At 48.3% G+C, this 27586-nt stretch overlaps 1 protein-coding gene across 2 annotated transcripts; it reads right to left on the bottom strand.

Moving 5' to 3' along the window:
• Positions 1-26623, bottom strand: samd14 (sterile alpha motif domain containing 14). Of its 2 annotated transcripts, none has more exons than XM_038305610.1 (11): positions 26348-26623; positions 17544-17597; positions 13488-13645; positions 13295-13411; positions 13022-13208; positions 9079-9178; positions 8905-8973; positions 8662-8818; positions 756-875; positions 521-676; positions 1-447 (listed from the first exon to the last, which is right to left on the bottom strand). In XM_038305610.1, exons 2-11 carry the CDS (start codon positions 17578-17580, stop codon positions 292-294), a joined length of 1257 nt encoding a protein of 418 aa, XP_038161538.1. In that variant the 5' UTR covers positions 17581-17597; positions 26348-26623; the 3' UTR covers positions 1-291. The 2 variants fall into 2 exon arrangements, with proteins under 2 accessions (XP_038161538.1, XP_038161539.1); XM_038305611.1 differs by having other exon boundaries at positions 17544-17594.
• Between the last annotated feature and the right edge of the window lie 963 nt (positions 26624-27586).

Below are 27586 nucleotides of genomic sequence, written 5' to 3'. Positions count from 1 at the left end.
TTTATATCAATGCATTTGTTTTATTTTTATTGTTTGTTAATAAACTTCAACAGGACACTGATTTATAATAAACGCTGAGATGAAAACTAAACATGAAGGCTTAAATTTGTCCTTTTAGAGCTTCTGTAGATGAATAAATAAAGATTGCTTCAGGATTCTCCAGCCTGCAGGTCTGGACATCTGCTGTCGGGAATTCCAGGTTTTCCAGGAAGCACAGAAAGTTCATTGGGTTTGTATCTCACTCTGACAGAAAACTAAACTCTGCTCTCTGCTTCCCCCTAGTGGTGGCTGTCAGTTCCTGCGCTGCTCCTGATCTTTCCTTCGCTGTTTCTCCTTCTGTTTCTCCAGTTTGTCCAGAGCTTTTCTCTCCTTCTCCGCTGCCATTTGTACGTCTTTAATTCGCCGTTTCAGAGCACTGCGATCTGATGAACTGAGAACGCCCAGACCCTGCAGGGGACAGAGACAGCTGAGGGTTAGGGTTCCTCTGATAGGGGCCCATCATCATCATCACCCAGGTCACCTTCAGCTTGGTGCCATCCATCTGCAGCAGCTGCTCTCCGTCGATGTCTCTGGCACTGAATTCTGGGACGTACTGGTCCATGTGGAGCCCACGGAGCCACTGACAGACCTCCTGGGTGCTCCAGGAGGAGATGGAGGAGGAGGGCTCATCAAAGGGCTGAGGAAGAGGAAGGTGAAGAAGGTGAAGCTCACAGAATCATCATCAGTCGGGGGGATTTTGGCTTTATGGATGTTACCTCATCTGAGGACTGGGACAGGGTGTGGTACGGATGGGAGGATCTGGAGGAGGGCTCTGCAGGAGGAGAGGTGGAGGAGGAGGTGTGAGGAGGGGAAAACTCCTCGCTGAGAGCCGACTCCTGTAGGAGGAGCAGAAACAATGTGCTGATCAATATTTGATCATCGTTTGTGTGACGGTTTAAATAATAACGAGTTGAGTTTTAATCTGAAAGATGATGGATGCAGGATTAGGATTAGTTACACAAACGCAGCGATAAGCTGGAGCTCTCCTTTATAAAACCCAAAACAGATGAAGGTGTGAATGTTGACGTGTCACAGAGTACAGGGAAGAAATAATGGGCTGTGCCTGCAGGTCCTGCCATGCAAAGGATTGTGGGATTCCTTCTAGATCCTTAGGCAGAGGCAGCTTGGAAGCTGCATGCCTGCGCTAAAGGATGCTACCTTTTTATTTATCAATCATTTTCTCCTTAAAATTAATGACAAAACTAAAGTCAAATAATTATACTACTGTCCTGCAAAAAACGATCTAGAAATAAGTAAAAATGTCTTAAATCAAGTGTATTTACCCTTAATTTGAGTATGTAAATGAGTGATTTGACAATGGAAGGAGTATTTTAATGAAAAATGACTTATCTAGATTATGATTTTTTTTTTCCAGTGTTGGTAGTTTAAGTGGAATTTTTTTAAATCTCTAATTTTACATTTTTTTACTAACCTTTAAGATAAAGAAAACCATGATAAATTTTCGTTTCCCATCATAAGAAAATCTTTAAATTTATTGTCAGTCCCTTAGCGAGGGTAGAGCTGCTGATGTCACTTCTGTTTCACTGAGCCAGTGACAAACATCAGATGCAATAACCCCGTTATACCTGAGGAGGGCGCCAAGCGGAAGCTCTTATGCTACGTTCACACCGCACGCAACAGAAGAAGCAGAAGGTCTCGTCTAATCAGAGCTAATCAGGCGACTCTGTGAGCTGTTCATCCAAACCGTCACAATTTATTTTTATTTAGCGTGGAGTGGAGCGGAGCGGAGCGAGGAGTGGAGCAGGGCGGAGCGTGGAGTGGAGCGGAGCGAGGAGTGGAGCGGCGCAAGGAGTGGAGCGGGGCGAAGAGTGGAGTGGAGCAGAACGTGGAGTGGAGCGGAGCGAGGAGTGGAGCGGAGCATGGAGCGGAGCGTGGAGTGGAGCGGAGCGAGGAGTGGAGCGGGGCGGAGCGTGGAGTGGAGCGAGGAGTTAAGCGGCACGAGGAGTGGAGCAGAACGTGGAGTGGAGCGGCATGAGGAGTGGAGCAGGGCGGAGCGTGGAGTGGAACGGAGCGAGGAGTGGAGCAGGGCGGAGCGTGGAGTGGAACGGAGCGAGGAGTGGAGCAGGGCGGAGCGTGGAGTGGAGCGGAGCGAGGAGTGGAGCGGCGCAAGGAGTGGAGCGGGGCGAAGAGTGGAGTGGAGCAGAACGTGGAGTGGAGTGGAGCGAGGAGTGGAGCGGAGCATGGAGCGGAGCGTGGAGTGGAGCGGAGCGAGGAGTGGAGCGGGGCGGAGCGTGGAGTGGAGCGGAGCGGAGCGAGGAGTTAAGCGGCACGAGGAGTGGAGCAGGGCGGAGCGTGGAGTGGAGCAGAACGTGGAGTGGAGCGGCACGAGGAGTGGAGCAGGGCGGAGCGTGGAGTGGAGCAGAACGTGGAGTGGGGCGGAGCGTGGAGTGGAGCGGAGCGAGGAGTGGAGTGGAGCAGAACGTGGAGTGGGGCGGAGCGTGGAGTGGAGCGGAGCGAGGAGTGGAGCAGGGCGGAGCGTGGAGTGGAGCAGAACGTGGAGTGGGGCGGAGCGTGGAGTGGAGCGGAGCGAGGAGTGGAGCGGGGCAGAGCGTGGAGTGGAGCGTGGCGAGGAGTGGAGCGGGGCGGAGCGTGGAGTGGAGCAGAACGTGGAGTGGGGCGGAGCGTGGAGTGGAGCGGAGCGAGGAGTGGAGCAGGGCGGAGCGTGGAGTGGAGCGGAGCGAGGAGTGGAGCGGCGCAAGGAGTGGAGCGGGGCGAAGAGTGGAGTGGAGCAGAACGTGGAGTGGAGCGGCGCGAGGAGTGGAGCGGAGCATGGAGCGGAGCGTGAAGTGGAGCGGAGCGAGGAGTGGAGCGGGGCGGAGCGTGGAGTGGAGCGGAGCGAGGAGTTAAGCGGCACGAGGAGTGGAGCAGGGCGGAGCGTGGAGTGGAGCAGAACGTGGAGTGGAGCTGCACGAGGAGTGGAGCAGGGCGGAGCGTGGAGTGGAACGGAGCGAGGAGTGGAGCAGGGCGGAGCGTGGAGTGGAACGGAGCGAGGAGTGGAGCAGGGCGGAGCGTGGAGTGGAACGGAGCGAGGAGTGGAGCAGGGCGGAGCGTGGAGTGGAGCGGAGCGAGGAGTGGAGCGGCGCAAGGAGTGGAGCGGGGCGAAGAGTGGAGTGGAGCAGAACGTGGAGTGGAGCGGAGCGAGGAGTGGAGCGGGGCGGAGCGTGGAGTGGAGCGGAGCGAGGAGTTAAGCGGCACGAGGAGTGGAGCAGGGCGGAGCGTGGAGTGGAGCAGAACGTGGAGTGGAGCGGCATGAGGAGTGGAGCAGGGCGGAGCGTGGAGTGGAATGGAGCGAGGAGTGGAGCAGGGCGGAGCGTGGAGTGGAACGGAGCGAGGAGTGTAGCAGGGCGGAGCGTGGAGTGGAGCGGAGCGAGGAGTGGAGCGGCGCAAGGAGTGGAGCGGGGCGAAGAGTGGAGTGGAGCAGAACGTGGAGTGGAGTGGAGCGAGGAGTGGAGCGGAGCATGGAGCGGAGCGTGGAGTGGAGCGGAGCGAGGAGTGGAGCGGGGCGGAGCGTGGAGTGGAGCGGAGCGAGGAGTTAAGCGGCACGAGGAGTGGAGCAGGGCGGAGCGTGGAGTGGAGCAGAACGTGGAGTGGGGCGGAGCGTGGAGTGGAGCAGAACGTGGAGTGGAGCGGAGCGAGGAGTGGAGCAGGGCGGAGCGTGGAGTGGAGCAGAACGTGGAGTGGAGCGGCACGAGGAGTGGAGCAGGGCGGAGCGTGGAGTGGAGCAGAACGTGGAGTGGGGCGGAGCGTGGAGTGGAGCGGAGCGAGGAGTGGAGTGGAGCAGAACGTGGAGTGGGGCGGAGCGTGGAGTGGAGCGGAGCGAGGAGTGGAGCAGGGCGGAGCGTGGAGTGGAGCAGAACGTGGAGTGGGGCGGAGCGTGGAGTGGAGCGGAGCGAGGAGTGGAGCGGGGCAGAGCGTGGAGTGGAGCGGAGCGAGGAGTGGAGCGGGGCGGAGCGTGGAGCAGAACATGGAGTGGGGCGGAGCGTGGAGTGGAGCGGAGCGAGGAGTGGAGCAGGGCGGAGCGTGGAGTGGAGCGGAGCGAGGAGTGGAGCAGCGCAAGGAGTGGAGCGGGGCGAAGAGTGGAGTGGAGCAGAACGTGGAGTGGAGCGGCGCGAGGAGTGGAGCGGAGCATGGAGCGGAGCGTGAAGTGGAGCGGAGCGAGGAGTGGAGCGGGGCGGAGCGTGGAGTGGAGCGGAGCGGAGCGAGGAGTTAAGCGGCACGAGGAGTGGAGCAGGGCGGAGCGTGGAGTGGAGCAGAACGTGGAGTGGAGCGGCACGAGGAGTGGAGCAGGGCGGAGCGTGGAGTGGAACGGAGCGAGGAGTGGAGCAGGGCGGAGCGTGGAGTGGAACGGAGCGAGGAGTGGAGCAGGGCGGAGCGTGGAGTGGAACGGAGCGAGGAGTGGAGCAGGGCGGAGCGTGGAGTGGAGCGGAGCGAGGAGTGGAGCGGCGCAAGGAGTGGAGCGGGGCGAAGAGTGGAGTGGAGCAGAACGTGGAGTGGAGTGGAGCGAGGAGTGGAGCGGAGCATGGAGCGGAGCGTGGAGTGGAGCGGAGCGAGGAGTGGAGCGGGGCGGAGCGTGGAGTGGAGCGGGGCGGAGCGTGGAGTGGAGCGGAGCGAGGAGTTAAGCGGCACGAGGAGTGGAGCAGAACGTGGAGTGGAGCGGCACGAGGAGTGGAGCAGGGCGGAGCGTGGAGTGGAGCAGGGCGGAGCGTGGAGTGGAGCAGAACGTGGAGTGGGGCGGAGCGTGGAGTGGAGCGGAGCGAGGAGTGGAGCGGGGCGGAGCATGGAGTGGAGCAGAACGTGGAGTGGGGCGGAGCGTGGAGTGGAGCGGAGCGAGGAGTGGAGCAGGGCAGAGCGTGGAGTGGAGCAGAACGTGGAGTGGGGCGGAGCGTGGAGTGGAGCGGAGCGAGGAGTGGAGCAGGGCAGAGCGTGGAGTGGAGCGGAGCGAGGAGTGGGGCGGAGCGTGGAGTGGAGCGGTGACCTTTTTTAATGTAGCCTAGTAAAATAAATTAGTAATTAAACAGGAAACGCAGGGCAACATGAATGAAGCGAGGAGTTAAGTTCACAGCTGGAAAACAGTGCGATAATTTAACAGCCAGTTAAATAAGACGATCCACATGTATCGGTCACATCTTAAAATCAAAAGCCATGTGTTCCAGGGCCCTGGCATCATTACGGGAAGGAAAATTTTCAGAAAATATCTTCTCCTGAAAATGTGAGCGAGCGTGGAGCGATTTCGCCGGAGCGGCAGGAAAATGAAGGTGAACGCGGAGCAGATTTAGAGTGGAGCGTCGTGGAGCAACGTTGAGCGGCGGAGCGAATGAGCGAACATCCTCCTGAATGCAGGAATTGCGCAGCGCTCTGTTCACATGCTCTGCTGCTTCCGCAGGAGAGCCTCCAACCTGCAGGACCAAGAGTCCAGCTGAGTGGAGCGGGGCAGAGCGTGGAGTGGAGCGGAGCGAGGAGTGGAGCGGGGCGGAGCGTGGAGTGGAGCAGAACGTGGAGTGGGGCGGAGCGTGGAGTGGAGCGGAGCGGAGCGAGGAGTGGAGCAGGGCGGAGCGTGGAGTGGAGTGGAGCGAGGAGTGGAGCAGCGCAAGGAGTGGAGCGGGGCGAAGAGTGGAGTGGAGCAGAACGTGGAGTGGAGCGGCGCGAGGAGTGGAGCGGAGCATGGAGCGGAGCGTGAAGTGGAGCGGAGCGAGGAGTGGAGCGGGGCGGAGCGTGGAGTGGAGCGGAGCGAGGAGTTAAGCGGCACGAGGAGTGGAGCAGGGCGGAGCGTGGAGTGGAACGGAGCGAGGAGTGGAGCAGGGCGGAGCGTGGAGTGGAACGGAGCGAGGAGTGGAGCAGGGCGGAGCGTGGAGTGGAACGGAGCGAGGAGTGGAGCAGGGCGGAGCGTGGAGTGGAGCGGAGCGAGGAGTGGAGCGGCGCAAGGAGTGGAGCGGTGCGAAGAGTGGAGTGGAGCAGAACGTGGAGTGGAGTGGAGCGAGGAGTGGAGCGGAGCATGGAGCGGAGCGTGGAGTGGAGCGGAGCGAGGAGTGGAGCGGGGCGGAGCGTGGAGTGGAGCGGAGCGAGGAGTTAAGCGGCACGAGGAGTGGAGCAGGGCGGAGCGTGGAGTGGAGCAGAACGTGGAGTGGAGCGGCACGAGGAGTGGAGCAGGGCGGAGCGTGGAGTGGAACGGAGCGAGGAGTGGAGCGGCACGAGGAGTGGAGCAGGGCGGAGCGTGGAGTGGAGCAGGGCGGAGCGTGGAGTGGAGCAGAACGTGGAGTGGGGCGGAGCGTGGAGTGGAGCGGAGCGAGGAGTGGAGCGGGGCGGAGCGTGGAGTGGAGCAGAACGTGGAGTGGGGCGGAGCGTGGAGTGGAGCGGAGCGAGGAGTGGAGCAGGGCAGAGCGTGGAGTGAGCAGAACGTGGAGTGGGGCGGAGCGTGGAGTGGAGCGGAGCGAGGAGTGGAGCAGGGCAGAGCGTGGAGTGGAGCGGAGCGAGGAGTGGAGCAGGGCGGAGCGTGGAGTGGAGCAGAACGTGGAGTGGGGCGGAGCGTGGAGTGGAGCGGAGCGAGAGCGGAGCGAGGAGTGGAGCGGGGCGGAGCGTGGAATCGAGCAGAACGTGGAGTGGGGCGGAGTGTGGAGTGGAGCGGAGCGAGGAGTGGAGCAGGGCAGAGCGTGGAGTGGAGCGGAGCGAGGAGTGGAGCAGGGCAGAGCGTGGAGTGGAGCAGAACGTGGAGTGGGGCGGAGCGTGGAGTGGAGCGGAGCGAGGAGTGAAGCGGGGCGGAGCGTGGAATCGAGCAGAACGTGGAGTGGGGCGGAGTGTGGAGTGGAGCGGAGCGAGGAGTGGAGTCGAGCAGAACGTGGAGTGGGGCGGAGCGAGGAGTGGAGTGGAGTGTGGAGGATTTCGCTCCGCTCCAGTTCACTCCGACTTTATTGAACTTCATGTTTGACTTAAAAGGCCAATGCCTATGCTTTAGTCTGTGCCTAAAATCTGTTATAGTCTAAGGTTCAACTGAACCACGGAATTGTCGGGGCAACGACTGCATATTGTGAGATTATAAAATGGGATAAAATATCATAAAAATATTCACCAACTATACTTAACGATTCAGAGTGGGTTTACATAAAGTGAACATTGTGGTAAGAGCCTGTTTTTGGAAAATGGATCGCATACATGCAATAAACGCCAAGTGACCTTTTTTAATGTAGCCTAGTAAAATAAATTAGTAATTAAACAGGAAACGCAGGGCAACATGAATGAAGCGAGGAGTTAAGTTCACAGCTGGAAAACAGTGCGATAATTTAACAGCCAGTTAAATAAGACGATCCACATGTATCGGTCACATCTTAAAATCAAAAGCCATGTGTTCCAGGGCCCTGGCATCATTACGGGAAGGAAAATTTTCAGAAAATATCTTCTCCTGAAAATGTGAGCGAGCGTGGAGCGATTTCGCCGGAGCGGCAGGAAAATGAAGGTGAACGCGGAGCAGATTTAGAGTGGAGCGTCGTGGAGCAACGTTGAGCGGCGGAGCGAATGAGCGAACATCCTCCTGAATGCAGGAATTGCGCAGCGCTCTGTTCACATGCTCTGCTGCTTCCGCAGGAGAGCCTCCAACCTGCAGGACCAAGAGTCCAGCTGAATCCCAGCAGCTTGACCCTAAACAGAGCAGCTGCGGCCATTTCTTCTTCTCTGTGGTTATTGGCGGATTTTCTCTTTGGTTTAAAAAACAAATATTAAACCAAACTTTGGGCCGATCTTTATAGATTCCACAGAGAGAGCAACAAATAGCATGGCCTAAAAAAACTGAACATGTTGCAGTTGATCTACAAAGATTGTGCCACGACAGATGAGACGTGCAAACCAGGCGCTTCCACCCTAATTAAAGGAGTCAATCGAATTTTTGCTGCTCGATGCGCCACATCAACCAATCAGAGAAGCTGATCTGGGAGCTAAAATTGTAACTCCTGCTCTAATGCCTCCAGCTTTCGCAGGTTCAGCAGTAAGAACTCTATCCAGGATGGGAAATGAATTCTGTACAGCTGTGCTGAATACAGACAGCCTGCAGACAAGCACAAGGGACAACCATCGGGCCTAAATGGGACTACCGCCTTTCAGAAAAGAACTACAAAAAACAAAAGTTACACAAATGCAGCGAGCAGATCAAGCTCTCTGTTATAGAATGTCCAGAAGGCATCAAAAGCTCCGTATGCTAAATGATTTGATGCCAGGAAGCAGAATTTCCTGCTCTAAGCTCCTTCCTAACCGCCAGCACTATTCGGACAGCACTTATTATGGCGACCGCTGAAGCGCTTCCACTGAGGCTTTAGTGTCCTTACAGATTGGAGGTAATGTCATCAAGCTATCAGCTGGTGCTCAGCTGAGGGATGGAACAAACGATGCATTCAAGTACTCCACGTAAACCGAAAAAACTCCCCCTAAAAATTAACTACTGTTCTTTTTTTACTCTCACTCAGATGCTGCATATTAAAGGTTTAAGCTAATGACTTGTTTTAGTTTTGATGGTTCTGCTCCTGGTGATGCCGGTCAAGATCTTTCTTTTCAATAAGTTTTACCTGAAGTCTGTTTCATTCAGGATCATCTGCTAAGTCTCAGGACTTAATAACTAACCTGTGAGTGGGACTTCCTGGGTCTCTGGGAGCCCAGCGGGGGGATTTTGGGGGAACATGGAGGAGTTCCAGAGGAGGAGAAGGAACCCCGACCTTCAGTGAACCAGGAAAAAGAGACAAAGGATCCAGAGGAGCGGGATGGACTCTCAGATGGCTCTCTGAAGACAACATCACAACATGAGACAAGTTCAGTAGGACTGGTTATTCTGGAGCAAACCGAATGTTGCATTGATGATTGACAAACCTGCTTCCCACAGAGAGTCTGTTGGATTTATCTTTTCTCACTCTGATGTAGGAACGTCTAAGCGTCACCCTTAAACACAAAGAGCACCATTACTGTCTGAGCTGTGGATGGTTGGACCAGAATGTACCTTTTCAATTAAGATTGTTAAAGAGAGAGAGGATGCGATGTATTCACCCTAAATCCAAGAAGCGTCTCTTGGTCTTCTTATCAAAGATGACGGTCGAACTGCCGTGTTCAGCTGGACTCGTGTCTCGACTCGTATCAGAAACCAGCACTAAAAGAAGCAGAATTAGAAATAAACTGTTGAATATAGCACACTAACTGAAACATGAACAGGAAACAGCATCAGACACCGATGGGAGCTTCTGCTGTTTGTCCAGGTGTGTTTTAAGGTGTGAATGCTGGTTTACAACCAGGTGTGAATCAAAGTGTATATTGTGCTGTGTGCAGTTGTGAATCCAGGTGTGTCACAGTATGAATCCAGCTGTATAATAGAGTATGTCTCGATGTAAAATCAAGTGTGTATAGGTGTGCGTACAGGTGTAAATCCAGCTGTATATGGGGTGTTTTCAGGTGTGAAAGCAGGTTTTTTCAGTGTGAATCCAGGCGTGTATCCTGGTGTGAATCCAGGTGTATATGGGGTGTGTTCAGGTGTCAAAGCAGGTGTTTCAGTGTGAATCCAGGTGTGTATCCTAGTGTGAATCCAGGTGTGTCAAAAACGGGAATCCCGGCATGTAACCTGGTGTGAATCCAGCTGTATATGGGGTGTGTTCAGGTGTGAAAGCAGATGTTTCAGTGTGAATCCAGGCGTGTATCCTGGTGTGAATCCAGCTGTGTATGGGGTGTGTTCAGGTGTGAAAGCAGGTGTTTCAGTGTGAATCCAGGCGTGTATCGTGGTGTGAATCCAGCTGTGTATGGGGTGTGAATCCAGGTGTATATTAGGGTTTGTCTTGATGTAAATCCAAGTGTATATAGGTGTGCGTACAGCTGTGAATCCAGGTGTGTCAAAGATGGGAATCCAGGCATGTATCCTGGTGTGAATCCAGGTGTATATGGGGTCTGTTCAGGCGTGAAAGCAGGTGTTTCAGTAGGAATCCAGGCGTGTATCCTGGTGTGAATCCAGGTGTGTCAAAGTGTGAATCCAGGTGTGTCAAAGATGAGAATCCAGGCATGTATCCTGGTGTGAATCCAGGTGTATATTGGGTCTGTTCAGGTGTAAAAACAGGTGTTTCAGTGTGAATCCAGGCGTGTATCCTGTTGAGAATCCAGGTGTGTCAAAGTGTGAATCCAGGTGTGTCAAAGTGTGAATCCAGGTGTATATTAGAGTATGTCTTGATGAAAATCCAAGTGTATATAGGTGTGCGTACAGCTGTGAATCTGCGTGTGTCAAAGACGGGAATCCAGGCGTGTATCCTGGTGTGAATCCACGTGTATATGGGGTGTGTTCAGGTGTGAATGCAGGTGTTTCATTGTGAATCGAGGTGTGTGTCCTGTGTAAATCCAGATTTATATGGGGGAGCCCTGGTGTGAATCCAAGCGTAACTGGGAGTGTGTACAGGTGTAAATTCAGACGAGTCAATGTGTGAATCAAGGTGTGTATAGGGGGTGTGTACGGATGTGAATCCAGGTGTGCCAAGGTGTATATGCTGGTACAAAACTGGATGTTTGTCCAGATGTTTCCTAGTGTGTTTCCAAGTATGGTGGGGAAACGGTTTACAGGTGTGAATCCAGGTGTGTATGGGAGGTTTACAGGTGTGAATCTAGGTGTGCATGGGAGGTTTACAGGTGTGAATCTAGGTGTGTATGGGAGGTTTACAGGTGTGAATCTAGGTGTGTATGGGAGGTTTACAGGTGTGAATCTAGGTGTGTATGGGAGGTTTACAGGTGTGAATCCAGGTGTGCATGGGAGGTTTACAGGTGTGAATCTAGGTGTGTATGGGAGGTTTACAGGTGTGAATCTAGGTGCGTATGGGAGGTTTACAGGTGTGAATCCAGGTGTGCATGGGAGGTTTACAGGTGTGAATCTAGGTGTGTATGAGAGGTTTACAGGTGTGAGTCCAGGTGTGTATGGGAGGTTTACAGGTGTGAATCTAGGTGTGTATGGGAGGTTTACAGGTGTGAATCTAGGTGTGTATGGGAGGTTTACAGGTGTGAATCCAGGTGTGCATGGGAGGTTTACAGGTGTGAATCTAGGTGTGCATGGGAGGTTTACAGGTGTGAATCTAGGTGTGTATGGGAGGTTTACAGGTGTGAATCCAGGTGTGTATGGGAGGTTTACAGGTGTGAATCTAGGTGTGTATGGGAGGTTTACAGGTGTGAATCTAGGTGTGTATGGAAGGTTTACAGGTGTGAATCTAGGTGTGTATGGGAGGTTTACAGGTGTGAATCCAGGTGTGCATGGGAGGTTTACAGGTGTGAATCAAGGTGTGTATGGGAGGTTTACAGGTGTGAATCTAGGTGTGTATGGGAGGTTTACAGGTGTAAATCTAGGTGTGTATGGGAGGTTTACAGGTGTAAATCTAGGTGTGTATGGGAGGTTTACAGGTGTGAATCTAGGTGTGTATGGGAGGTTTACAGGTGTGAATCTAGGTGTGTATGGGAGGTTTACAGGTGTGAATCCAGGTGTGCATGGGAGGTTTACAGGTGTGAATCAAGGTGTGTATGGGAGGTTTACAGGTGTGAATCTAGGTGTGTATGGGAGGTTTACAGGTGTAAATCTAGGTGTGTATGGGAGGTTTACAGGTGTGAATCTAGGTGTGTATGGGAGGTTTACAGGTGTGAATCTAGGTGTGCATGGGAGGTTTACAGGTGTGAATCTAGGTGTGTATGGGAGGTTTACAGGTGTGAATCCAGGTGTGCATGGGAGGTTTACAGGTGTGAATCTAGGTGTGTATGGGAGGTTTACAGGTGTGAATCCAGGTGTGTATGGGAGGTTTACAGGTGTGAATCTAGGTGTGTATGGGAGGTTTACAGGTGTGAATCTAGGTGTGTATGGGAGGTTTACAGGTGTGAATCTAGGTGTGTATGGGAGGTTTACAGGTGTGAATCCAGGTGTGCATGGGAGGTTTACAGGTGTGAATCAAGGTGTGTATGGGAGGTTTACAGGTGTGAATCTAGGTGTGTATGGGAGGTTTACAGGTGTAAATCTAGGTGTGTATGGGAGGTTTACAGGTGTGAATCTAGGTGTGTATGGGAGGTTTACAGGTGTGAATCTAGGTGTGTATGGGAGGTTTACAGGTGTGAATCCAGGTGTGCATGGGAGGTTTACAGGTGTGAATCAAGGTGTGTATGGGAGGTTTACAGGTGTGAATCTAGGTGTGTATGGGAGGTTTACAGGTGTAAATCTAGGTGTGTATGGGAGGTTTACAGGTGTGAATCTAAGTGTGTATGGGAGGTTTACAGGTGTGAATCCAGGTGTGCATGGGAGGTTTACAGGTGTGAATCAAGGTGTGTATGGGAGGTTTACAGGTGTGAATCTAGGTGTGTATGGGAGGTTTACAGGTGTAAATCTAGGTGTGTATGGGAGGTTTACAGGTGTGAATCTAGGTGTGTATGGGAGGTTTACAGGTGTGAATCAAGGTGTGTATGGGAGGTTTACAGGTGTGAATCTAGGTGTGTATGGGAGGTTTACAGGTGTAAATCTAGGTGTGTATGGGAGGTTTACAGGTGTGAATCTAGGTGTGTATGGGAGGTTTACAGGTGTGAATCTAGGTGTGTATGGGAGGTTTACAGGTGTGAATCCAGGTGTGCATGGGAGGTTTACAGGTGTGAATCAAGGTGTGTATGGGAGGTTTACAGGTGTGAATCTAGGTGTGCATGGGAGGTTTACAGGTGTGAATCTAGGTGTGTATGGGAGGTTTACAGGTGTGAATCCAGGTGTGTATGGGAGGTTTACAGGTGTGAATCAAGGTGTGTATGGGAGGTTTACAGGTGTGAATCTAGGTGTGTATGGGAGGTTTACAGGTGTGAATCTAGGTGTGTATGGGAGGTTTACAGGTGTAAATCTAGGTGTGTATGGGAGGTTTACAGGTGTGAATCTAGGTGTGTATGGGAGGTTTACAGGTGTAAATCTAGGTGTGTATGGGAGGTTTACAGGTGTGAATCCAGGTGTGTTCACCTTCACTGTCTGGCCTTCTGTTCCTCCTCATGTAGACAGGTGAGCAGTCAGATGAAGGGCAGGATTTTGATGGCGAACTGCTTGGAGTGACTAGTGCCTCCTGAGACGTGGCATTGGTCAGCTGATGGTACCGCCCACGTGGTGGAGTGACCAATGAGGCTCCCTCGTCCTCTGGAGACCGACGGCCCTGAGACATCAGGGTCAATAAGGATGTTGTTTTCTGTTTTTTCATAAAAAGGAAAAAGATTAATTTTTCGCTCTGACTTTTCTCACCAGTGATGGGTCAAAGGAAAAGGCGGGGCTTCGGGAGGACACCAGTAAATCAGGGGTGGGGGAGGAGCCTCTCATGGCCAGGTGTAGAGGAGAGCGGGCAGACTGTATGGGGCTGTCCTGCAAACAAACACAATGGTCAGCTGATTGGGTCATGATTCATATAAAAATATTAGAGTTTCCAGCGGTACTCTACCTTCCTGTCGAAGCCTTCGTCTCCCTCTGTGGAGCTTACGCTGTCTCGGTAGCGGGACCGTGAGGGTCGGTGCCTGCGGGCTTTGACGGACAGCTGAGCCCTGCCTTTCTGGATGCTGTTGTCCAGTAGCTCGGTCTCTGGGACCGCCTCATCCAGGTCTGCAGCAGGAAACCAGTTTTATTCTGTTACTAAAGCTGACAAACCTGCTCCTTCCAGAGGTCTGGAAGCGGCTCCAGGAAACTGAAAGTGAAACAGTATTCCCTTCTTCTTTTTGATCAGGTCTCCATAACACTATAAGGTATATAAAGAGTGGAACGAGGGATAAAACTGCTTCCATAAACCTGAGCATACCTGACCATTTGTTATGTTGAGCTACATTCTGATAATTTCATAAACCTTTGGTTTTATTTCCTCCTGTTTGGTTTATTATGCTCCTGTTGCTCCAGTGAGGGCAGCGGTTGTACAGGAATGGTCGGTACATAACCCACTGTTACTGTTTTAACTTCTGGACCTATTTTGTGCCAACAGGATTGTTCTTGGAATACAAAATAGCTCATAAGCCATTAACTGTCTTTAACCATTATTAACACTGACAAAAATGAAGTATGGCTCAAACAGATAAGCCAGTTGCATTCGGCTGTAGAAGTGACACACAGCAGGTCATCATTGATGCATCTGCAACTTGATGCTACAGCTAACGAAACGGAAAGATTTTAACATCAAGGTGGCTGAACTCAGGCGTCACCAGGTGAACACAATCAGTTGATGATGTGGGAGAAGCTTGAGGACCAAGAACACGACGACTGAGATGAACGAAGCTGAAGACCATAAATGGCCTGGATGGAAGGATGGATGGATGGATGATGACCAGAGATGGGAAGTAACGAAGTACAAATACTTCGTTACTGTACTCAAGTAGATTTTTCTGATATTTTTACTTTACTACTTATTTTTATGGCAACTTTTTTCTTCTACTCCTTACATTTTTACACAAATATCTGTACTTTCTACTCCTTACATTTTAAAAAATTGGCTCGTTACTTTAGTTTTGAATCATTTCAATGGAGTTACCGTTATTATTTTTCACGTCATCAATACCAAATTCAATCTAATTGGATGGGAATCTACGTTGCATTTGACGCACCACTACAAGATGAATCGACAGATTCGGCGGTATTCATTGGCGGCAAATCATTGCAGCTTGGTGGCGGTGGCGTTAGCATAGTAGCATGGACGACGAGATGATTGAAAATGAACACAACGGAGATCTAGTCCTATTGGCAGACATCCATTTAAAATGTAGGCAACGGCATGAAAAAAGTGGTTTCTACTTTTACTTTTATACTTTAAGTAAATTTACAAGCCTGTACTTTGTTACTTTTACTTGAGTAAAGAAGTTTAATCAGTACTTCCACTTTTACCAGAGTATTTTTTAACACAAGTATCTGTACTTTTACTCAAGTACGGAAAGTGAGTACTTTTGCCATCTCTGATGATGACTGGATGGATGAATGGATGGATGAATGGATGAATGAATGGATGATGAATGGAGGGTTGATTGTTTGTTTAGCAGGTTAAGTGTTTCTTCCACTGCTCTGTTCTGATGATGCAGCAGCTTTTTAACTTAATAATCTCTTCCTTCTTCTCCTCCCACTCAGTCCATCAAAGCTCCATCAAATATTCAGCATGCTGACCATCTCTCTCTCTCTCTCTCTCTCTCTCTCTCCCTCTCTCTCTCAGTTAGTGTTTCTACTCAGATTAGGACTTTACATCGACTCTCATCCATCTTAGTCACTGTGTTTCTTCCTGGCCTGATAGAACAATTGCCACTGTATTCCTAATCTTAATTCTAACCCTAACATTAAACTTTGCTACATTTGGACCAGGCTTTGGTCTCTGAGACCCCTTGGTCCTCAGAAGCTCAGTAAATATTCCAGAAAAGGTCCTGAACACACACGCCCGCCGGTTTTGTTTTTCTGTTTATCAGATTCAAGCATTTTGTAATTTGGTTTATTAGCCTCCCGTCTCCATGACGACCAGCGTAGTAACTACTCATGTCTGTTATCTGCTGTCTAGTTAAGGTAACTCTGGTTCAGGATGTGAACGACCTCCTGAGAGGAATAAAGGGCCGATCCTTTCTCCCCCACACAGGAACACTGATGGAGGTTTATTTCCCAGGGGGGGTGAGGGGGAGGGGAGGATGGAGAGCAGAAAGAGGGGACACAGTGAGAGAGAAGATGGAGATGTAATGAAACAGAGGGTGGAGGGGTGATGGATGGCTGAACCTGAGGATGGGGGAGGACATAAAGATGATGTTAGTGAACAAAGGAGGAGGAAATCTGGCAGAAAGAACCGGAATCTTGCTTCAAAAGAATGTTTGACTTAGGAGCTTCTGAGCTTCCTGTTCACCTGGTTGTATAAACCAGGTTGCATTTCCAGACTCCTAATGACCAGCAGGAGGGGCCAGTGAGTACAGCGCCCCCAAAGGAAGAACACTATAATTCCAAAAAAGTTCAACAACAATCCACTGGACGTTGTTTCCAAGTTTGAAGACGTTTCTCTTCCATCCAGGAAGATTTTTCAATTCGAAATGTCAGAAATAGCGTTTAGTTCCAGGTTTTATCCAGCAGCCCAACAAAGCCTGGTTTTAGTTTAGAAAACATGCAAATAGAAACGGAAGAACGGGTCCCCCCCTTTGGAATGGGGGTCGTTTGGCTTCTTTGATAGCCTGCAATGCCCCATACCTGTCTATGCCTCTGAAAGGGGGTCGTTAGAGGGAATAGTTGGCCTGGCTGAATAGGTGAGGTCTTCTGTTCTCCTGTAAAGGGGTGGGGACTGCGATGATAGCAGAAAGGAATCAACTCTATGGCTTCCCTCACACCCCTCTATAACCATCTGTCTTCTTTGTCCAAAATGTGAACATTCTTGTGTTTTGATCGACTCTATAAAGCAGTGATCACGGATTAGCGGACCGCGGTCCGGATCCGGACCCAACCTGATTTAAAACATTTATAAACTATAGTTCTGACAACAGTGTCTAATTTCACTTGCGCCTCTCCTCCTGTTAATACGGTAAAGCCCTGGGGAGCGTCCGGCACCAGGCTGCACGTGATCCAAATGAGCCAATGAGCTGTCAGTCTGGGTTGCTGCTGCTGCTACTTTTAGACACAGCAGGCAAACCTGTGGCGAGCCGGGCGATGGGAAAGAAGGAGAAGATGATGAGAAAAAGAGAGCAGAGAAAGTGTGGACTGCTGGAAGAACTGGTGAAAGAAAAGTGAAATGGCGTGCTCAAAGATGACCCTGCACATTTAGAGGATGTTTGGCTCAACCTGCTGCTGTGAAGCAGGATTCTCCACCATGAACAGAATCAACAATAAATCTGGATCCAGGCTCAAAATGAGCACCTTGATATGTGCTTGAGAATGGCTTAGTCTCCATTTAAACCCAGGTTTAAAGCCTTGCAGGGCAGCCTAAAGCCCACTGCCAACATTAAGACAGAAAAAAGAAAGAAAATAACAAACGATCAGTTCAGGGGTTTGAGAAAATATGGGAATCAGGAAATTATCTATAAACCAAACTGAACGATTGTTGTTCTCTGCTTAAAAAATGCTCTAAAATGCCCTTTTTTTTGTTTTTATATATTTTTGTTATTTAAAAATGTAATGTATAACATGGATGCATAAAAACCTCACTTTATTTCAGTGTCAAATTCTGTTTAAAGTAACAGATTATAATTAAAAATGTCTCCGGATCTTTAGGGTTGATGATTTTCTTTATTCGGACCGTGTTGATGTTTAATTAGTTTTCTCTGCTACAAAACCTGGAACTCAACGCTATTTCGAATATTATTTACTATACTATTATGCTATTTTGAATTTAAAAAGCTTCCTGGATGGAAGAGAAATGTCTTAAAACCTGGAAACAAAGTCCAGAGGATTGATTTTAATGTTTTTGGAATGACTCTGACCTGGATGACTGATAATCTTAACCAGCATGAAGAACGCAATCCTCTGGAATGTGTGATTATGCAATGATGACGCGCTGTGGGAGACTCACCGAACACGCTGTCCGTGTCCTCCAGGCCTGCAGACATGACTGCGTGATTATCTGCTGGAGAAGGAAGACAGAGTTAGAACCATGAGAGGGAGAGCAGATCAACCCAAACCGCCAAAGGAAGGATCTGAGCACCACAGCAGCAGGAACCTCCTAGATCTGCTGCCTCATTGGAGCTTTTTCCTTAAACAAATCAAGGTTTACTGTTAAAAACTAAGAAAAAAAGAATTGAAACATGTTTCTAGATCTTTAGATGACAGGGAACTCTGTTATTACAGCTCTATAATTAGACTCTTTCGCAGGGCTGAAATAATTCATCAGATGAATCTTAATGATGATAGAAATAATTTTTGTTTCATTTAGTAACTGATTAATTGCTAACAGGATTATTTAGTCTCTAAAACATTAACCCACCTGTAGCTGTCATTTTGTAGAAATTGTTAACGAAAATCTAAAAAAAACAATTTATTTAACATGAAAAGCCTAATTTGTCTGTGAATATGCTCCATCTAGAGGCTTCGCTTTAGTTTCTCCATCTTTAAACTCTGTATAAAATCTTTATTTAAGGCATCTTTTCATATTTTATTATTGATAGAAAAAATCATTGACAGATTAATCAATTTAGGGTTGAAACTATTAATCGGATTAATCGATTATCAAAATAATTGTCAACTAATTTATTAATTGTTACCTGAAGTTTAGAGACTGTAAAACATGCCTTTAGCTGACAGAGCGACCCACTTAGAGCAGGAATTATACCAAGATTGTATAAAATATGTAAACATTTTGCATATATATATCAGATATCAATCCGCTCTATCCAGAACTATTGTTTTTCTTTTATATATGCTACCATTGGGTTCAATTTTCAGGAACCATAATCTTTCTTTTCATTGTTATGCTGATGATGTCCAGATCTACTTCCCTTTAACTTCAGAATCCAACGACTCCATCCAGTCATTTTCGAACTGCTTAAACGATGTTAAATCAAGGATGGCCTCAAACTTTCTGAATCTGAATGAAAGTAAGACAGAAATTATAATGTTTGGTTGTAGTCCAGCAGTTTTTCCCCCTGGCTTCTTGGGCCCTCTTACACCTAACATTTGATCATCAGTATAAAATCTTGGTGTAATATTTGATGACGGGTTGAAATTTGGTCGCCAGATTAGTTCGGTCGTAAAAAATAACTTTTATCAGTTAAGAATTTTATCAAAGTGAAAGGGAACCTGCCACAAAAAGATCTGGAGACCGTAATCTGTGCTTTTATCAATACAAGATTGGATTACTGTAACTCTTTATATGCTGGCTTGGACCGCTCACTTTTACACCGTCTGCAGTTGGTACAAAATGCAGCTGCCCGTCACGTAAAGGTGACCACATATCACCTGTTCTAGCCTCACTGCAGTGGCTCCCGGTCGTTTTTATGATAGATTTTAAAATTTTATAGTTTGTTTTTAAAGCTCTTAATGGTCTAGCCCCCCAGTATTTGACTGAGCTTCTCCAAATTCATGCCCCGGCCAGAACACTGAGATCCTCTAATCAGCTGCTGCTGGCGATGCCTAAAACCAGACTAAAAACTAAAGGTGATCGTCCCTTTATGGCAGCGAGGCTCTGGAGTAACTTGCCTTGGCATATTGGCTCCTTAGAGGTTTTTAAATCCTCTTTAAAATCACATTTCTTCTCCCTGGCTTTTAATCATGTCTAAGTGGACATTTGGCAAAATTTTATTTTAAATTTTATTTTATTCTAAAATGTATTTTAATTGAAACATCTATTTTTATGTGTTTATGTTTTTTAGCCTTAGCTTTTATCTTATGTTCCTTAACTGCGATTCCTGTACAGCACTTTGGTCAACAATGGTTGTTTTAAATGTGCTTTATAAATAAAGTTTGAGTTGAGTTGAGTTGAGAACTCCTCATGTGGTAAAGTTTTTGTTTCACCTGGTTTCATTTTGCAAAAAGTCTTCTTTAAGGAATCTTTGGCTGTCTGATTATTAATCGACTCATCGAAAAATAATCAACAGATGAATTGATCTGCTAAATAACCGTTGCAGCCCTAAATCAATTAGCAAAGTTTGCGCCTCTACTTTCACCAGAGTTTTTCCCGTTTCCCACCTGTCACCTGACTTTGACCCTCTGTTCGTCTGACCAAAATATCTGGATTGTCCAAAAAAAATAAACCCACTAAGCTTTGCAAAGTGTTCAGTCCTAGTGTCAATCAGTGTGAACCCACCGGAGGATCAGGAAGGTTTCGGTACATAGAGCAGCTCAGAGCAGGGATGGGCTACAAACCAACACATCTAATCCTGCAGCATCGTTAGTTTCAGATCTTTACTGATCCAACATGCCTCCATGGTGAGCCATCATCAGAACCCATGGAGTCTGTTCTGATCTTAAAATGTTGGAACGTATCGTAACATTTTCTCGACATCAAACAGAAACATCATTCCCAGCTGGTGCAGGTTAGACGCCGATCATCTCAGTCTCCCTGAGCTGCTGACCTCTGAACGGCCTCGTTAAGGAGCGAAACGCTCTGCTGCTCTGTTAGGACAGGAAGTCCTGAGGCAGGAAGTCAGGAGGGAGACGCTGCTGCTCAGCTGATGCTTCTGACCCACTTCATCCCTCCACAAAGCTCCAGTCTGAGCTCATGCTGGTAGCTTTGTGCTGCCTCAGCTGGGTCCCTTCAGTGAGCTTTAATAACCCAGCAGGAGGATTCATCTCAACAGCAAAAAACACTGGACACAAGCCAAGAGACAGAGCAGCTAAAGGATCTAGAAAAACCTCTAAAATGCATAAAGAAAGTCTACAGAGCCACTCGCTGCTGGAAGGGTGGAGAGAAGAGCAGCTTGAGTCAGCATGAAGCAGCGGAGAGAGAAACAGGTGGAGAGGAGCGTGGGCGGGAGGCCCACAGCCTGCAGCAAGCAGATGGATGCGCCGAAAAGCCTGATGACTAGAACTGGAGATGGACTGATACAGGTTCAATCAGGCCAACACCAGTACCAATTATTTTGACCGGTACATGGTGCATGCTGCGATTGTTGGAGGCTGATTTAACATTATATAAATGACACAATGGCCGTCATTCGATTCACAATTCATAGTATAGATAGTCAAGTCTGTTCTTGAGAAGAACACAGTGAACGATGGACATTTCACTTCCAGTTATTAATAGTCTCTAGATAATAATATATTATGACTTTTTTTCATTTATTGCAGGAATAATAATGAACAGATAGCCAACATTTCTACTTAAATAGATTGACTTGACACCTCTGGTCGGCACTGATGACAAAGATCTGAACGGATCCATTTTTCGTCCACCTCGGATACAAACCACCTGACAGCATAAAGAAGAACCTGGAAACTGATGAGGAAGTTCAAGACCCACAGAACTGCTCGCAGATTCACTGAAAACCCAACCGAGTCAAACATCACAGCCGCACGGAGCCAGAAGGTCCAACATTACACAAGAGGTTAATGGACCTCAAGAGCTTAAAGCCGGGCGTACACTGCGAGACATTTTCAATCGTTTCCTGCAGCTACAGCTCAAACTGTACAATGGAACATCAGGTTCACAAAATTCACAGCTCACGATGTACGTTCACACACTGTGAGACCCGACGCTCTGATGCGATCTACTTGCTCACACTGTACGTCTAAAAACCACATGTCGGATTGAGCACCTAGATGGCGATGGTCAAACTCATCTATCTGGAAGAAGAAGAAGAAGTCCCTTGTTTGCACATGCGCAGTTCTCTAGGTTCTGGTAAATCGGCTCTTCAAAGGCAGGATTTACCCACCAACACCTTACGACAGCCGCCTGAATTTCACACATGTTTGATTTTCTCCCAACCTTATGATTCCTGATCGGGAGGTGGTCATTAGAGGCTGATCGCCCCTCATTAGCCCCTCGCTAGCCCCCGATCAGGCTGAAACTCGGCCCGATTGAAAAATTCTTGCACAACTGGAGAATCATCCCGAAAAGGGTGAAAAATCATACAGTGTATGCCCATCTTTACTTCTAGGCTCCCTGAGAGAGCCACATGTGACAAAGCGGGGGCTCGTCCAGGATTTGAACCCAGGACTTCTTTAACTCCAAAAGACGTTCAGCAAGATCTAAACCTTTTTCACTAAGCTTTAGGCACCATTTGCTTTCAAAATGGCCGATTTCACCTCAGCATAAACTCGGCTATGAGAGTCAGACAAGGTAGTAAACATCTCATTGGCTCCGCCCCCAAGCACACATGGCAAAATTATGGCCAGAAACTGCCATAAAGTCACAGAAAACAAGCCTGGATCATGTCATTTAACATTAGCAATGACATCACAAGGCGCCTCAACGTCAGCAGAGTCTGCTGAAGACTGTTTTAAAACGTACAGCCTAGAGCAGGGCCGCTGGAAATATTGATTGGGGTGGGTGGGTGGGGGTGGGGGTGGGGTTAAACACAGGGTCTGTAACACACAGACATCATCAGGTGAAGATATGCGGCATTAATTAAACTTCACAGTAACGGTATATTACCGCGATGAACTGGCGACCTTTCCAGGATAGACCCCGCCTCTCGCCCGTAGACAGCTGGTTATAGGCACCAGCACCCTATGGGAGCCCAGCTGGGATTAAGCATGACGGAAAATGGATGATGGAAAAAAACACTATAAAAGCGTAATTTGGTCGCTGGTATGAACATGAGTCACTGTGTTTATGTCACACGTGACTCTATTAGCTCCTAAATCCACACAGGATTAAAATAACGCTCTAAAATGCAATGGTTACCTTAAACTGCATGAATAGATATGAAAGTCCTCGGCGTGACCATGTTCTTAGTGTGAGCTACAGGCAGGGCGCCCTGGTCACACGCTAGCTTGGGTTGCGGCTGCAGAGGTTGCCGGTGCAACTACTATCAGAGGCGGGCGGACAGTCGCATCACTCCAGCTGCTCTCTATGGTCGCGATGGCGGTACTAGCGTTCTTCTTCACTGGTCTTGGTTTTCCAAAAACATCCGAAATGCATTTCTGTGTTATATTTTCTACTCGTTTCTGTCATTAGTTTATGTAAATGTTCTAGTCTTCAGCAACGTTCCTGGATACTTCTTTTCTCCAATAGATTGCTTTCCTTTTCTATGATAATGTAACTGCCGTCAACCTGTGTTGCTTAGGCCTCAAAAAAATAAAATAAAAAAGTCTAAATACTTTGAACAAATTTATAAATTGTGCAAAGTATTTTTAATACATTTTTAAAGAAATCTCCCTGTCACCACTAGGGGGTGCTACAGCACACCCAGAACCCCCACTTCCCGCGGCCATCGCCCAGGGCGTTCAGACGCCCCTCTGGTTTCGTGTCTCTGGTTGCGACTTTGGCTTGCAGCTCAAACTGCAGCAATAATGTCGCTCAAACGAAGAGCCGAGCTGTGATGTCATAGATTCATTGCCATTAGCAGGATGGACCCGTGCACACATACAGGGCCTGAAGTAGCTCCGGACCAGAACCTTGATCCACACGTTTACCCAAAGCTTTGCATTTATACAGAGTTTGGTAAAAATAAAATAAAAGAAAGAAAAGAAAGGAAACCCTTAACCAGATGTGAAGTGACTTTCAAATGTGGCTGAATGTTGTTGTGATTTATGAAGCATTGAAAGCGTCTCCCAGTGACCTGGAATGAACTTCAGGCGCCTCCATGATGTTGGAGGACTGGTTCTCCTGTCTGCAGACGCTGCTGCCGCTCTGGTCCAGCCGCCGCTGATGTTTGATGCTGTGAAGCAAACTGAACGGCTGCTGCTACACTGGAAAAACTGTCTAAAAATAAGTAAAAAATGTCTTAAATTAAGTGTATTTACCTTTAATTTGTTCACGAATGAGGGAAGAAGGGAGCAGGAGACCTACAGGTGGATTGGCGCAGCGTCTGCCGTGAAGCGGGCGCTGTACCGGTCCGTCGTGGTGAAGAGAGAGCTCAGTCAAAAAGCGAAGCTCTCGATTTACCGGTCGATCTACGTTCCTACCCTCATCTATGGTCATGAACTCTGGGTCATGACCGAAAGAACGAGATCGCGGATACAAGCGGCCGAAATGGGTTTCCTCCGTAGGGTGGCTGGGCTCTCCCTTAGAGACAGGGTGAGAAGCTCGGTCATCCGGGAGGGACTCGGAATAGAGCCGCTGCTCCTCCACGTCTAGAGGAGCCAGTTGAGGTGGGTCGGGCATCTGGTTAGGATGCCTCCTGGACGCCTCCCTGGTGAGGTGTTCCGGGCACGTCCCACCGGGGGGAGGCCCAGGGGGAGACCCAGGACACGCTGGAGAGACTATGTTTCTCAGCTGGCCTGGGAACGCCTTGGGGTTCCTCCAGAGGGGCTAGAAGAAGTGGCTGGGGAGAGGGAAGTCTGGGCCTCCCTTCTTAAAGGAGAAGTTCGGTTTTTTACACTTTAAGCCCATTTTCTGTAGTGTCCAGGATGAAATCGAATGATCGACACCAAAAGTTTGACAATTGGTCCTGTCTCTGCTTTTTGGCTCATTTAGAATCACCCCCTGGCTGCTTTAGAATGGCTAGCATAGAGCATGTCCGATAATGTCCTTAAAACAACCTTAAAGGGATAGTTCGGTATTTTTGACATGAATCTGTATGGCATCCCGATCACCAGCGGCATGCAATCACACTGACTTACCCCTGGCAGCGTCCTGTGAGCAGAGTTATCGTCCAGTTTTGGTCAAGCCGAAAGTAGTCCTGCAGATTTTTAGGAACAGCAAAATAAAACTTTTCTCTTCCCGAAACATTATGTGTCCAAAAGAGGGATATTTTCGCATCCCAAAAACATTGTAGTGGAAAAAGTCACACGTCGTTATCAATTGGTCCTATTTTCTCTCTGTTCGTATCAGTGCGCGCCGTCATTCAGACAGCGAGCCCAACAGCAGCCATGTCGCCCTCCGCCGCGGAAGGAGACATGGCTGTTGTTGGGCTCGCTGTCTGAATGACGGCGCGCACTGATACGAACAGAGAGAAAATAGGACCAATTGATAACGACGTGTGACTTTTTCCACTACAATGTTTTTGGGATGCGAAAATATCACTCTTTTGGACACATAATGTTTTGGGAAGAGAAAAGTTTTATTTCGCTGTTCCTAAAAACCTGCAGGACTACTTTCGGCTTGACCAAAACTGGACGATAACTCTGCTCACAGGACGCTGCCAGGGGTAAGTCAGTGTGATTGCATGACACTGGTGATCGGGATGCCATACAGATTCATGTCAAAAATACCGAACTATCCCTTTAAACGTTCTTTTTTTTAAAATATCCTACTCACCGTGTCGTCAGCGCTGTTCAATGACGTTCCAAAAAAAGTTTCGTAAAGAAAAAACGTTCCTGTAGTGTTTTATTTAGCATTTTGTAAATCCCATTGAGTTCTGTAGGAATAGTCAATATTCCGCTGCCACCGGAAACGGAAATGGGGCCTGTTTACACAGTTGTAGTCTTTTCGCTTCACTCTGTGTACTCCGACGTTGAGGTGCTAACGTCTCTGTTAAACACTTTAAAAAACTGAAAATGGAATACGAAAGGTGGATTCTTGATTCTCGACGTCGGAGTACACAGAGTGAAGCGAAAAGACTACAACTGTGTAAACAGGCCCCATTTCCGTTTCCGGTGGCAGCGGAATATTGACTATTCCTACAGAACTCACTGGGATTTACAAAATGCTAAATAAAACACTACAGGAACGTTTTTTCTTTACGAAACTTTTTTTGGAACGTCATTGAACAGCGCTGACGACACGGTGAGTAGCATATTTTTAAAAAAGAACGTTTAAGGTTGTTTTAAGGACATTATCGGACATGCTCTATGCTAGCAATTCTAAAGCAGCCAGGGGGTGATTCTGAATTAGCCAAAAAGCAGAGACAGGAGCAATTGTCAAACTTTTGGTGTCGATCATTCGATTTCATCCTGGACACTACAGAAAATGGGCTTAAAGTGTAAAAAACCGAACTTCTCCTTTAAGCTGCTGCCCCCGCGACCCGACCTGGGATAAGGGGAGGAAGATGGATGGATGGCCCTTTAATTTGAGCAGGTAAATGAAATAGTTCGCCAATGGAATGAGGATTTTTACTCTTAAAATAAGATATTAAGATAAAAATGCACTTGAAATAAAACAATGCAATTGTGTTTTCTTATATTAAATGTAAATTGTCTTGTTCCGTTGGCAAAATGTCTCTTTAAACTCCTCAATTCAGGAACAAATGCACTTATTTTAAGAAAAAAAATGACTCCAGTGTGGAGACTCCCACCTGAGGACTGCAGTAAGCAGGACGGAAATATTCAGACCTTCCAGCAGGTTATGCTACCGAGAAATTCTGTCCTGAGCCAACCTGTGACAGAGTCCAGCGTTTACTGGGAACAGGATTATTCAGGAACCCAAAGGTTCCGGCTCAGGGTTCTTCTGGACATAACGGCGGACTGAGCCTCAGTCAAAGTTTGCTGCAGACAGAGGAGTGTGATCCTCCTCCCAGAGACTGATGGAGGAGAAGATCTCCTCCAGGTTGGATCCACGTCGCTCTGATTGTGTCAGTTTGCTGCATCATCTGAGGAGGTCGCTGAGTTCCTTTAGGGTGATGATAGCTGCTGTTCAGGCTGGGTGGAGATGCTTTAACACCCCCCCTCCCCACTCACACACACTCTGAGACAAACACACCATGTTCCCAGCTGGCAGACCCAGAGGGACGGAGACGTCAGACAGCAGAGGATGGAGGACGAAGAGACGGAGGATGAGGAGACGGGGGAGGGAGATGATGAAGAGGCACAGAAAGATAAACAAACAGATGCTCTCACCTCTAAGTGCGTCTCCTTCTGACTGTTGTCATGGCACGTCACCCTCTCCTCCCTCTGCCTCCTGAGCAGCTGATGGATGAGGACCACGTCTCCCAGAGTTCCACGGGGTTCCCCCTTAGATCTTCAGACGGTTTGGGGCTGCGGCAGAGGAATCTGGGAGCTGTAGTCGCCTGCTGAGGGACTCTGGGACTCAGCTGAAAGCCGCCTGCTGACGAGCAAATGCTGCTTCACCGCTACTCAGCAGAACACTGCAGCCTGCCTCTGAAACAGCAGCTCCAAGGACAGCAGGAGGAGGAGGAGGAGGAGGAAGATGATTGGATGAGGAGACAGAGGGAGGCACAAAGAAAACTCAGCAGAAGATGTTATTACTGGAAAAAAAAACACAAGAAAAACAAAATACAGCAGATGATGTTTGGGCTTTTAGGCCCTGATGTCATATTTATATAAAATATCCCTAAAAAGGTAGAAAATGGAAATTATCTATAAGAACCGGAAACATTAGTTAAGATCATTCTTCCTTTCTGAATCATTTCATGTTCATTTAATCATTAATGTTAATCAATCCAAAGTAAATACTTCATATTATGCTACAGACAGTAATTAAATTCTCCAGCTAACAAAGATAAAAACAAACACAAACCTGTCTGCAGCATCACTGTGTTCTATACGACCAGCGCCCCCTGCTGGTCGGACACACTTTAGGGCAGGATCCTTTAAAGGAAAAGTCAGCTGATGTTGAGAATTCAAAGTTCTTTAAATATGAAATTATTACAAACTGTTCAATAAATGAGAAGTGTTTTTATTTCAGAGTATTTTTAAAGTGCTTTCAGGTTAATAAAAGCTTAATCTCATTTATGACAGGAATACAAACAGCCAATCATCTCACTGATGATGTCATTACTGTAGTTTACGCCAACCTGCAAATCTAATTAACTGTATAATTTTTTTTTTTTTTCCCACACTGTTTGCATCCAGGCTCAGCTCATTTATTTTTTACATTAAAAGCGCAACGCAGACTTATTGACAAAAATAATCTATGCTATGAGTAATTTTAAATGATTCAATATACAGAGATCAAAACTATCAATGCTACCAGCGGGCCTCACCTCTTGAAATACCGACTGCTTAAGTTGGCCGTCTTTGGTCAGGTCATGTGACCTGGAAGAAGGTCTACAGCCACATGCTCTTATATTTGCTGACTTTAAATTCAACAGCTGCGTATTGCGAAGGCCAGATTTG

The sequence above is a fragment of the Cyprinodon tularosa genome, unplaced genomic scaffold, assembly GCF_016077235.1.
Source record: "Cyprinodon tularosa strain WSP-4 unplaced genomic scaffold, ASM1607723v1 ctg560, whole genome shotgun sequence".
NCBI classification, from domain to species: domain Eukaryota; kingdom Metazoa; phylum Chordata; class Actinopteri; order Cyprinodontiformes; family Cyprinodontidae; genus Cyprinodon; species Cyprinodon tularosa.
Note: the sequence above shows the minus strand (reverse complement) of the source record. Positions and strands in the feature narration are given on the sequence as shown.

Bases quoted from the DNA above. Each gene is read 5' to 3' on its own strand.
- samd14 (XM_038305610.1), bottom strand. From the start codon at position 17,580: ATGTCTGCAGGCCTGGAGGACACGGACAGCGTGTTCG. The intron at 13,209-13,294 runs GTGAGAAAAGTC...CTGATGTCTCAG, and splicing joins TTTCCTTTGACCCATCACTG to GGCCGTCGGTCTCCAGAGGA. The intron at 8,819-8,904 runs GTTTGTCAATCA...TGTTGTCTTCAG, and splicing joins AGACTCTCTGTGGGAAGCAG to AGAGCCATCTGAGAGTCCAT.